The sequence below is a fragment of the Camarhynchus parvulus genome, chromosome 3 (assembly GCF_901933205.1).
Source record: "Camarhynchus parvulus chromosome 3, STF_HiC, whole genome shotgun sequence".
NCBI lineage: Eukaryota > Metazoa > Chordata > Aves > Passeriformes > Thraupidae > Camarhynchus > Camarhynchus parvulus.
In genome coordinates this window covers 112,141,294-112,153,421 of record NC_044573.1, presented here as the reverse complement: position 1 = coordinate 112,153,421, position 12,128 = coordinate 112,141,294, and the positions used below count along the sequence as shown (strand labels likewise).

The window sequence follows — 12,128 nt, the reverse complement described above, 5'->3', positions numbered from 1 at the left end:
AAAACACCGCAGCTCCCGGGACTCCCGGGAGAGGAGCAGCAGCGTCACTTCCCACACCAGCCTCGGGAATGCTTTATCCCGGATTTCACGCCCTTCTCTCCCAGCCGGGGGCTCCGGCGGATCCCTCGGGATGCGCTGCCGGATGGGGCTGGGATGGGGAAGGGAATCCCATCCAGGAAAACCGGAGGGATAAGGAATATCCATCCCAGAGCTGGGATCCTGAGCTCCTCATTCCATGCCTAAGTGTCCAAAGCTTTTCCAGAGGCGCTGGAAAAGCTTTTTCCAATGGATTTTGGGACTCGGCTCCAACCGGAGACATTCCAGGACTGGAATTCCAGGTCAGTGTGCCTGGAATCCATCCTATCCCACCACAGGGCAGGGCAGGGCCTGGATTAAGGAAGGAACCATGGAAAAATGGAATTATTTCAGTTGGAAATCTCCCCTCGGATCGAGTCCGGCATTCCCTGATCCGTGTCCCCAAGTGCCGCATCCACAGGGATTTCAATCCCTCTGGGAATGGGGATCCCGCAGCCCTGGGCTGCCCCTTCCAGGCAGGAATTTTTCCCAAGGAATGATTCCCAAGGGTGCTGCCCCTTCCAGGCAGGAATTTTTCCCAAAGAATAATTCCGTTGGGTGCTGCCTCTTCCAGGCAGGGATTTTTCCCAAAGAATGATTCCTGTGGGCGCTGCCCCTTCCAGGCAGGAATTTTTCCCAAGGAATGATTCCCGTGCGTTCCGGGATGGGGCTCAATCCCATGGCCAAAATTCCATCAGGGATTTAAGGAATCACTCGGAGAGGACCAGGAGCCAGCAGGACACTTCCCAGGAAGCATTCCCAAATTTTCCTGGAGCGAGGGGGCAGCAGAGCATTCCCGGGGAAACCGAACAGGGGAGGAGCTCTCAGGGGGGGTGGATTGGGATCAGCTTTAGGATCCCTTTCATCCCAAATCATTCCATGATTCCAAAAGCATGGAAAACTCCCATTTTTCTGTTCCAGAATCCATGGCATGGCAGGAAGAGCCCAAAGGATCATCCCACTGATTTTTCCTTACGGATTTTTCCCATCCCCTCATCCCGAGCTGGCTCCTGAGTCCCATGGAATATTCCAGCCCGGATTCCATCCTGGATTCCGGCCCCAGAGCTCTCCTGCATCCCAAAATGTTCCTGGACTGCTTGTCCAGGAGTTTCCCAGTGATCATTCCTGGAATTCCCAGTCGGCACGGAGCTGGTCCCTCCGTTTCCCATTGGATAAAAGGAATTTGGGAAAGATGCCGAGAGCCTTTGGAGCAGAATTTTTATCCCTGCAGATCCGAGGGTTGCTGAGTTTGGGGCAGGGAATGAGCCCAAATCCCTCTCCAGGCACATCCAAGGGATGGATCCATCCGGATCCGCTTCCCTGGTCCAACCACACCTGGAATTGCTTCCCGAGCTGCTTCCAGCCCCTTTCAGCAGCTGGATTTCCCTGGCCAGGGCCTGGATGAGCCTGGGAAAAGGAATTCCCACCTGGAAGCATCAGGCATTGGCTGCATCCCGGCGTGACCCTAAATCCCCTTTTCCACCAGAATTCATGGATGGAAAAGAGCAGGAAAAACCCTCAGGACCCTGATCCAACCGTCCTGGAAGTTCCTTCCTTGGAATTCCAGAATCCCAGAATGGGTTGGGTGGGAAGGGAACTTCAATCCCATCCCATTCCAATCCCAATATCCCAGGGTGCTCCAACATTTCCTGGGACATTCCCAGGCATCCAGAGATTCTCCAGGAATTCCAGCCCAGCCAGGAATTCCTTCCCAAGATCCCAAAATCCCAAGCTCCCCATTCCCAGCGGGAAGCCATTCCCACTTTTCCAGTCTGGAGCCAAAGCAGGGACGGATCCCGACATTCCCAAAGTCCCCCTGGGAATTTGGGCTGGATTCAGGAGCAGGAATGTCCAGAACTGGAAATTTTGGATCTCCCAGGGCTCCACAGTGGATTTTCCAGGAATTCCACCTCTTCCCAGGGTTTTTCTTGGAGCTGGAAGCACGACAGGGAGCTGAGGGTTAATTATCCCTGGTTAATGATGCGGAGCTCATTAAGAACAGGGAAAGCTGATCCAGGCTGGCCATGGAATTACTGGAATTCCCCTTCTGAGCTGGGATCCCTGTTCCTGCCTTTTCCTCACTGATGGAATTCCTGGAATTCACCTGGGATCGTTGTTCCTGCCTTTTCGTCACTGATGGAATTCCTGGAATTCTCTTGCTGAGATGGGATCGTTGTTCCCGCCTTTTCCACCCGATGGAATTCCTGGAATTCACCTGCTGAGCTGAGATCCCTGTTCCTGCTTTTTTCTCACTGATGGAATTCCTGGAATTCACCTGTGATCTCTGTTCCTGCCTTTTTCTCACTGATGGAATTCCCGGAATTCCCTGGCTGAGATGGGATCGTTGTTCCCGCCTTTTCCACCCCGATGGAATTCCTGGAATTCCCTGGCTAAGCTGGGATCGCTGTTCCCGCCCCCATCCCACTCTCCCTCCATGCATTCCCGGCCTCTGGAAGAGTTGGGATCCCATCCCGAGCCTTTCCCAAGCCTTGGAAAAGCTCCGGCAGCTCCGGAACTTCCACAGCCCCGGGGGAATTTTTTCCTCCTTCCCAAGGAAATCTTTGGAGCTGCTGCGGATCCCGGTGGGAATTTCACCTTGGGAATTCATCCCCCTTTTCCCTGGGTAAACCCGAGGGGAGGCGATCCCAAAATGAGCGGGTTTGGGGTCATGCGTGGGGAAACTGAGGCAGGGATGGATGCTGGGATCCCCAAATCCTGTCCCACAAATCCTGACCCCAAATCCTGCCCCTCAAATTCCACCCCCAAATCCTGCCCCCAATTCCCAATTCCCAAATCCTGCGCCTCGAATTCCACCCCAAAATCCTGCCCCCAATTCCAGATTCCCAAATCCTGCCCCTCAAATTCCACCCCCAAATCCTGACCCCAATTCCAGATTCCCAAATCCTGTCCCTCAAATTCCACCCTCAAATAATGACCCCAAGTCCCAATTCCCAAATCCTGCCTCTCAAATTCCACCCCCAAATCCTGACCCCAATTCCTGCACCCCCACAATCCTCCTCCCCCAAATCTTGACCCCCAAATCCTGTGCCTCAAATCCTGCTCCCCCAAAATCCTGATCCTCCAAATCCCACCCCAAACCCTGTCCCCAAATTCCACTCCCCAAAATCCTCTCCCCCAAATCCTGCTCCACAATCCTTGTCCCAAAATTTCCACCCCCCAAATCCTGCGCCTCCAAACTCTGCCCTCAAAATCCTGTCCCAAATTTCTGTCCCCCAATCCCTGCCCCCCAAATCCCACTCCCCAAATCCTGCTCCACCAATCCTGTCCCCAAATTCCACTCCCCCAAATCCTGATACTCCAAATCCTTTCCCTCAAATCCTCCCCAGTTCCTGCACCCCAAATCCCGCTTCCCCAAAATGCTGACCCCCAAATCCTCCTCCCAAAATCCTGTCCCCCAAATCCTGCACCTCCAAATCCCACCCTCAAAATCCTATCCCCAGTTCCTGCCCCTCAATTCCCACTTCCCAAATCCTGCTCCACTAATCCCGTCCCCAAAATCCCGCTTCCAAATCCCCATCCCCAAAATCCTGTCCCCAAATTCCAGCTCCCCAAATCCCGATACTCCAAATCCTGTCCCTCAAATCCTTCTCCCAAATTCCTGCACCCCAAATGCCATCTCCCCAAAATCCTGTCCCCCAATTCCTGCCCCTCAAATCCCGCTCCCCAAATCCTTCTTGGCCAATCCACTCCCCCAGTTCCCACTCCCCAAATCCCACCCCCCAAATCCTGCTCCGCCAATCCAGTCCCCAAAATCCAGTCCCCCAGTTCCTGTCCCCAAAATCCTGTCCCCAAAATCCTGTCCCCAAATCCCACTCCCTGAAATCCTGCCCCACAAATTCTGCACCTCCAAACTTCACCCTCTAAGTCCTGTCCCCAGTTCTTGTCCCTCAATTCCTGTCCCCCAATTCCCACTCCCCAAAATCCTACACCTCCAAACCCTGCCCTCAAAATCCCGATCCCCAATCCCTGTCCCCCAATTCCCGCTTCCCAAATCCTGCCCCACCAATCCTGTCCCTCAAATCCTGTCCCCAAAATTCCTGCCCTCTCAATTCCTCCCAGTCCCTCTCCCCCAGATCCTGATCCCCCAATTCCCACTCCCCAATTCCTCTCCCCCAAATCTCTCATCTCCAATTCCTGCCTCCCAATCCCTCTCCCTCAATTCCCAAATCCTGATCCCTGATCCCCCCAGTCCCTCTCCCCCAAATCCTGATCCCAATTCCCGCTCCCCAATTCCCGACCCCCCAATCCCTCTCCCCCAAATCCCAATCCCCATATCCCTCTCCCCCAAATCCCTCTCTCCCAATTCCTGCCTCCCATTCCCTTTCCCCTAAATCCTGATCCCCCAATTCCTGATCCCCCAATTCCCGCTCCCCAAATTCCTCTCCCCAATTCCCAATCCCTCAGTCCCTCTCCCCCAAACTCCGATCCCCAAATCCCTGATCCCCCCAATCCCTCTCCCCCAAATCCTGATCCCAATTCCTTCATCCCCAATTCCCTCATCCCCAATTCCCGGTACCCCGGAACGCCGCCTTGGCGATGCGGTCGCCTTTGCCGCGGAGGCCGGAGACGGAGCGGAGCTGCAGCACCAGAGCCATGGCGGGACCGTGCGGGGCTCGGGATGGAGCCGGGACCACCGGGGCGGGCTCGGGGCCGGGCCCGTGCGGATCCAGGCGCTCGGGGCGGTCCCGGGGCGGGCTCGGAGCTGAGCCCGGGGCGGTTCGAGGCGCTCGGTGCGGTGCCGGTGCCTGGTGCGGTCCCGGTGCGGTGCCGGTGCTCGGTGCGGAGCTCGGTCTGGTCCCGGGGCGGGCTCGGAGCGGAGCCCGAGGTGGTCCCGGGGTGGCCCCGGTGCCCGATGCGGTCGCGGGGCGGGCTCGGAGCGGAGCCCGGTGCGGACCGAGGTGCTCGGTGCGGTCCGGTGCAGTGTCCGGGACCTGATGCGGTCCCGGTGCGGAGCCCGAGGTGCTCCCGGTGCTTGGTGCAGACCCGGTGCTCGGTGCTGAGCCCGGTGCTGAGCTCGGTGAGGTGCCCGGAGCCTGACGCGGTCCCGGTCTCGGTCCCGGTGGGTTCCCCGGGCCGGTGCTGGTGGCGGTCCCGGTCCCGGTCCTGTTCCCGGTACCGCGCTCCGGAGCTCGGCTCGGTGCGGTCTCGGTGCCGGTGCGGAGCTTCCCCCGCTGCCGGGGCTGAATTATTCAGCAGCGGGGCCGCGCCTCCCTCTCTCCCTCCTTCCTCCCCTTTCTCCTCCTCCCATTTTCCCTCCCTGCCCCTCCCCTTTCTTCCCTCCCCTCTTCTCTTTTCCCTCTCCCTTCTCTTTAAATTTCCTTTCCTTTCCTTTCCTTTCCTTTCCTTTCCTTTCCTTTCCTTTCCTTTCCTTTCCTTTCCTTTCCTTTCCTTTCCTTTCCTTTCCTTTCCTTTCCTTTCCTTTCCTTTCCTTTCCTTTCCTTTCCTTTTCCTTTCCTTTCCTTGAAATTTCCTTGAAATTTCCTTGAAATTTCCTTGAAATTTCCTTGAAATTTCCTTGAAATTTCCTTTCCTTTCCTTTTTCCTCCCTTTTCTGCGTTTTTCCCCCCTTTCCCCCCCTTTTTCCTTTTTCTCCTTTCCCCCTTTTCCATTCCCAGCTGCAGGAATTTGGGAAAGGGGAAACTGAGGCAGAGCTCCATGGGATCCGCACCCCCCGCCCTTCCCAAAAAATCCCGGGAATGTCCCGGAGGAGCCGAGCCGGACCCGGCTCCGTGGGAAGGAGCGTCACGCACCGGAGGGAGAGGAGTGAGAGGGAAAGAAACCTCCGGGAATCCTGGAATTCTTGGGGCTGGAAAAGCCCTCGGAGCCTGGACCTGATCCCGGTCCCCCAAAATCCCACAAATCCCATGGATTCACAGCTGGGAATGCGGGAAGGGGCAGAATTCCCAAAACCCCACAAATCCCATGGATTCACAGGTGGAAATGCTCAAGTGTGTCCTGGGTGGGGCAGAATTCCCAAGAAACCACAAATCCCATGGATTCATAGCTGGAAATACCCACGGATTCCCCAAAAATCCCAAATCCCATGGATTCACAGGTGGGAATGCAGGATGGGGAGCGATTCCCTAAAAAGCACAGATCCCATGGATTCAGAGGTGGGAATGCCCAGGTGAGTCCTGGAAATCCCCAAAAATCCCAAATCCCATGGATTGACAGTTGGGAATGTGGGGTGGAGCAGAATTCCCAAAAAACCACAGATCCCATGGATTCACAGGTGGGAATGCCCAGGGATTCCAAAAAAAAAAATCCCAAATCCCATGGATTCACAGGTGGGAATCCCCAGGTGTGTCCTGGGTGGGGCAGAATTCCCAAAAAATCCACAAATCCCATCGATTCACAGCTGGGAATGCCCAGGGATTCCCAAAAAATCCTAAATCCTATGGATTCACAGCTGCAAATATGGGATGGGGCAGAATTCCCAAAAAACCACAAATCCCATCTATTCACAGTTTGGGATGCCCAAGGATTCCCAAAAAATCCCAAATCCCATGGATTCACAGGTGGGAACGTGGGATGGGGCAGAATTCCCAAAGAAAGCACAAATCCTCTGGATTCACAGCTGGGAATGCCCAGGGATTCCCCAAAAATCCCAAATCCCATGGATCCACAGGTGGGAATGCCCAGGGATTCCCAAAAAATCCCAAATCCCAGGGATTCACAGATGGGAATATGGGGTGGGGAGGGATTCCCAAAAAAGCACACATCCCATGGATTCCCAGCTGGGAATGCCTAGGTGTGTCCCGGGATTCCCAAAAAAGCCCGAATCCCACGCATTCACAGATGGGAATGCAGGATGGGGTAGAATTCCCCCCAAAAGCACAAATTCCATGGATTCATAGCTAGGAATGCCCAGATGTGTCCCAGGATTCCCAAAAAAATCCCAAATTCCATGGATTCACGGGTGGGAATGCTGAGGTGTGTCCTGGGATGGGCAGGATTCCCAAAAATCCCAAATCCCAATCCCAAACAGGGCAGGGTAAATCCGGCCCCGTTCCCTGGGATTGGTCTGGAAAATCCACGAAAGGTTTGGGGAGAGGGAAAGGGAAATCTGGGAATCTGGGAATCTGGGAATCTGCTCTTGTGCCTGGCGGATTTTAATGGGAAAGAGAAAAATCCCTCGGGAATTCCAACCTGCTCTGGCTTCCCTTGGAAACTCCCTGGGAAATTATAATTTATGGTAATTAGACTTTATTGCATATTCATGAGCTTTTATGGGAATCCCGGGGATGCCCATTCCCACCTGTGAATCCATGGGATTTGGGCTTTTTTGGGAATCCCAGGACACACCTGGGCATTCCCAGCTGGGAATCCATGGGATTTGTGCTTTTTCGGGGAATTCTACCCCATCCTGCATTCCCACCTTTGAATCCATGGGATCTGGGATTTTTTTTGGGAATTCCTGGGCATTCCCATCTGTGAATCCATGGGATTTGGGATTTTTTGGGAATTCTGCCCCATCCCGCATTCTCAGCTGTGAATCCATGGGATCTGCAATTTTTTGGTAATTCTGCCCCACCTAGGACACACCTGGGCATTCCCACCTGTGAATCCATGGGATCTGGGATTTTCTGGGAATTCCGGGACACACCTGAGCATTCCCACCTGTGGATCCATGGGATTTGTGGGGGTTTTTTTTGGAATTCTAAACCCTCCCACATTCCCAGCTGTGAATCCCTGTGATTTGGGATTTTTTGGGAATTCTACCCCATCCTAGGACACACCTGGGCATTCCCAGCTGTCAATCCATGGGATTTGGGATTTTCAGAAATCCCTCCCCATCCCGCATTCCCATCTGTGAATCCATGGGATTTGGGATTTTTTAGGAATTCTACCCCACCTCAGGATGCATCTGCATATTCCTACCTGTGAATCCATAGGATTTGGGATTTTTTTGGGGAATTCTGCCCCATCCCAGGACACACCTGGGCATTCCCACCCATGAATCCATGGGATTTGGGATTTTTGGGAATCCCAGGACACACTGGGGTATTCCTGCCTGTTAATCCATGGGATTTGGGCTTTTTTGGGAATTCTGCCCCACCCCAAGATGCACCTGTATATTTCCACTTGTGAACCCTTGGAATTTGGGATTTTTTGGTAATCCCTCCCCATCCCACATTCCCACCTGTGAATCCATGGGATTTGGGATTTTTGGGGGGGAATCCTGCCCCATCTCACATTCTCACCTGTGAATCCATGGGATTTGGGATTTTTTGGGAATCCCTCTGAACCCAGGACACCCCTGGGCACTCCCACCTGTAAATCCATGGGATTTTGGGCTTTTTTTGGGAATTCCTCCCCATCTGAGGACACACCTGGACCTTCTCACCTGTGAGTCCCTGGGATTTGGGATTTTTTGGGGAATCCCAGGATATACCTGGGAATTCCCACCTGTAATTCCATGGGATTTGTGGATTTTTTGGGAATCCCCACCCAGGGATATTCCTCTTCCCAGCCCCGTTCCCGTTCCTTTCCCTTCCTTTCCCCTCCCTCTCTCCCACATTCCCATTTCCATAAAATCCGAATTTTTCCCTCTTGGCTTCGTTGGCTCCCAAATTCCGTCGATTTTTGGGGATCATTTTAAGGACCAGGACGAGCCCCCCAAAAATGAGGTCAAATGTCAAAAGAAACCCCAAAATCAGGATAATTCACCCCAAAATCGCCCCCAATTTGGGGTCCAGCCAAAAGCCTCCCGGATATTCTGGGAAACAGCAGGGAAAAATGAGGGAAAAAGAAAAAATTGAGGGAAAGGGGGGAAAAATGGGGGGAAAAAGCAGGAAAATGGGGAAGAGAGAAGGAGAAGGGGAGAAGAGGGAGAAAAGAAGGGAAAGGTGGGAGAAAAAGGCAACAAAATGGGAAAAAATGGAAAATGAAAATTAAAAAAAAGGAAAAAAACTTGGGAAAAAAACAGGGAGGAGGAGAAAAATGAAGGAAAACCCAGGATGGACCCGGGAATTCTTTGGGATCTTTAAAGGGAAGGGCGGAATCTCAGGCTCATCCCTGGACCAGGATCTGATCCCGAAGTTCCTTTCCGGCCTCAGGGATGTTCCCACCTGGATCGGGCGATCCCAAATCCTCCTTTGGCTCCGGAGCCGCTCCCAGCCCAAACCCGAGACTCCTCGGGAGGAATTTCCCGGCTTTTCCATGGATTTTCCCCATTCCCGGGATCGCTCGGCAGCTCCTCCCGATCCGGCCCTTTAGAGGGCAGCAAGAGCTCGGGAATCGCGTCCCCGGCAGCTCCCGAGGGAAGAATTCCTGCCCAAAATCCCAATGGCACGGGGAGATCCATTCCCGGTGTCCCGGCATTCCAGGATTCCCTGTCGGGGTGGGATTGGAGATCCCGGGAAAAGGGCGAGGCTGGAATGTCGGGATGGAGCGGGGATTTTGGGGGAAAATCATGGAAAAGAAGGGCTTTAAACGGAAAAGTTTGGGGTTTTGGGAAGGAATGGAATTTTCTCTGGGAATTCCGGCCAGAGAATTCCATTTCCCTTCCCAAGGAATGTAAGGAATTGAATTCTCTGGCTGGAATTCCCAGAGAATCCCTGGGAGTGTCCATGGAAAAGTTGGAGCACCTTGGGATTGTGGAAGCGTCGGGGTTGGAATGGGACGGGATTGAAGGTCCCTTCCCACCCCACCCCTTCCAGAATTCCACGAAATTTCCAAATCCCGACTCTGCTCCCAGCTCTTGGCCCTCCAGGATGGAATTGTCCTCTTGAGGATCCACATTCCCGGTGTCCCGGCATTCCAGGATTCCCTGTCGGGGTGGGATTGGAGATCCCGGGAAAAGGGTGAGGCTGGAATGTCAGGGTGGAGCGGGGATTGTGGTGGAAATCATTGAAAGGAAGTGCTTTAAACGGAAAAGTTGGGGATTTTGGGAAGGAATTCCTGGCTGGGGGGCTGGAATTCCCAGAGAATCCCTGGGAGTGTCCATGGAAAAGCTGGAGCACCCTGGGATGGTGGGAGGTGTCCCTGCCCATGGAATGGGGGTGGAACTGGAAGATCCTGGAATCCTCTTCCCACAAAAACCATCCCAGAATCCAAGGATTCCCCTGGGATCATCCTACAGGGAATATCCCCTCATTCCTGTTCCCTGGATCCTCCTGTTCCTGGGAAAGCAGCGCCAGCTGGGAGAGTCCATAAAATCGTGGAATCGTGGAGCCTGGAAAAGCCCTCGGAGCCCTCGGATCCAACCATTCCCAGCCCTGATCCCTGTCCCCCAAATCCAAGGGATCCCAATCCCTCCAGGAACGGGGACTCCACCCTGCCCTGGGCGGGGAAGGGCTGGAAAACCTTTCCAGGTGGGAATTGTTCCCAAAATCCGCCCAAACCTTCCTCGGTGCGACACCCAGGGTCCGAATTCCACCTGGAAATTCCACCTGGAAATTCCACCTGGAAATTCCACCTGGAAATTCCACCTGGAAACTCCTGGGAATGCCGGCGCAGCGCCTGCCCTGGAGGTTTTTCTTAAAAATTCCAGCTCGGAGCCAGGATAGAGCTCAGAGAGAGATCCCCGAGGGAAAACATCGCTGGGAAAACCTTGGAAAGGGAAATTCCTCCTGGGAATTCCTCATGGAATGGTCTCCATGGGCGGGAAGGAGGAAATCCGACCCCATTCCACGGGCTGGGATCCGTCCCCGATCCCAGGGTGATCCAGCCCATGGCACATCCCAGGGATTGGGAGGATTTGGGATTTTTCTCCCGGGTTTGATCCAGCTTCTCCCAGCCGGGATCCAGAGGTTTGGGATCGGCTTTGGGGCTCTGGGCGCCTTTTCCCGCCCCACATTCCCAAATAACGGGCTCGGCTCCACCACTGCTCCCACCTGGATTTCCTCAGCTCCGAGGGCTTTTCCCACCTCGGCAATTCCAGAATTCCATGGAATGATCTGAGCTGCGATGACGCCAAAAGTCATTCCCGGCTCCAGAGCAATTTTTATTCCATATTAATAATTTTAAATCCCCTTTTTTCCTCCCTTATCCCACTTTTCCAGCAGAATCCAGAGGAGTGAGGCTGGAATCCAACCCGGATCCGCCACGGAACAAATCCATGGATGGAAACCGAGGAGGAGGAAAAGCAAACAAAGCTCAATTCTGCTGGAATCTCCCGAAACCCAGGAAAATATTCCCAAATCCAGCCTTCCCTGGAGAAAAGACAAATCCAGGCCCTTCCCTTCGTCCCGGATTGTCATTCCCTGCTCCCGCAGAGCCAAGGCCGAAGGGTTTGGGATCATCCCAGGCATTCCCCTCCGGCGCTCTGTGCCTCAGTTTCCCTGTGGGTGCAGCGGGGGTTTGGGTTCTCCTGCTGGCCGGGAATTGGGAATGGAAAGATGGAAATGCCCTGGAGCTGGGACACGGATCCGCCTCCTTCCCTCCGGGCGAGAATTCCAGGGAAAACTCCGCCCTTTTCCAGGGAGAGAACTCGGGGGGATGCTCCCGGGGATATTCCAGCTCCGGCTTCCCTCGGGAATGTTCCAGCCCCGATTTCTCCTGTCCCAGTTCCATTTCCCGGGAATATTCCAGCCCCGGGTTCCCTATTTCCATTTCTCTGGAATATTCCAGCCCCGACTCTTCCTCTCTCCATTCCTTGGGAATATTCCAGCCCCGATTCCCCATCTCTCCATTTCCCAGGAATATTCCAGCCCCAATTCCTCCTCTCTCCGTTCCTTGGGAATATTCCAGCCCCCGATTCCCTATTTCCATTTCTCTGGAATATTCCAGCCCCGGTTCCCCCTCTCTCCATTTCCCGGGAATATTCCAACCCTGATTCCCCATCTCCATTTCCCAGGAATATTCCAGCCCCGACTCTTCCTCTCTCCATTCCTTGGGAATATCCCAGCCCCGATTCCCCATCTCCGTTTCCCGGGAATATTCCAGCCCCCGGTTCCCTATTTTCATTTCCCCGGCATATTCCAACCCTGATTCCCCATTTCCATTTCCCTGAAATATTCCAGCCCCAACCCCTCCTCTCTCCATTCCTTGGGAATATCCCAGCCCCAATTCCCCATCTCCATTTCCCG

The 12,128-nt window shown here is 54.1% G+C and overlaps 1 protein-coding gene across 1 annotated transcript in view; it reads right to left on the bottom strand.

The window, feature by feature from the left end:
- The window catches only part of OTOF (otoferlin), a 113,294-nt gene extending 108,019 nt beyond the window's left edge, over window positions 1–5,275 (bottom strand). Inside the window, 1 exon segment of the mRNA XM_030945276.1 lies at window positions 4,613–5,275. Within this exon segment, the coding sequence (XP_030801136.1) occupies window positions 4,613–4,691 (79 nt within the window). The 5' untranslated portion in view covers window positions 4,692–5,275.
- Window positions 5,276–12,128: the final 6,853 nt, after the last annotated feature.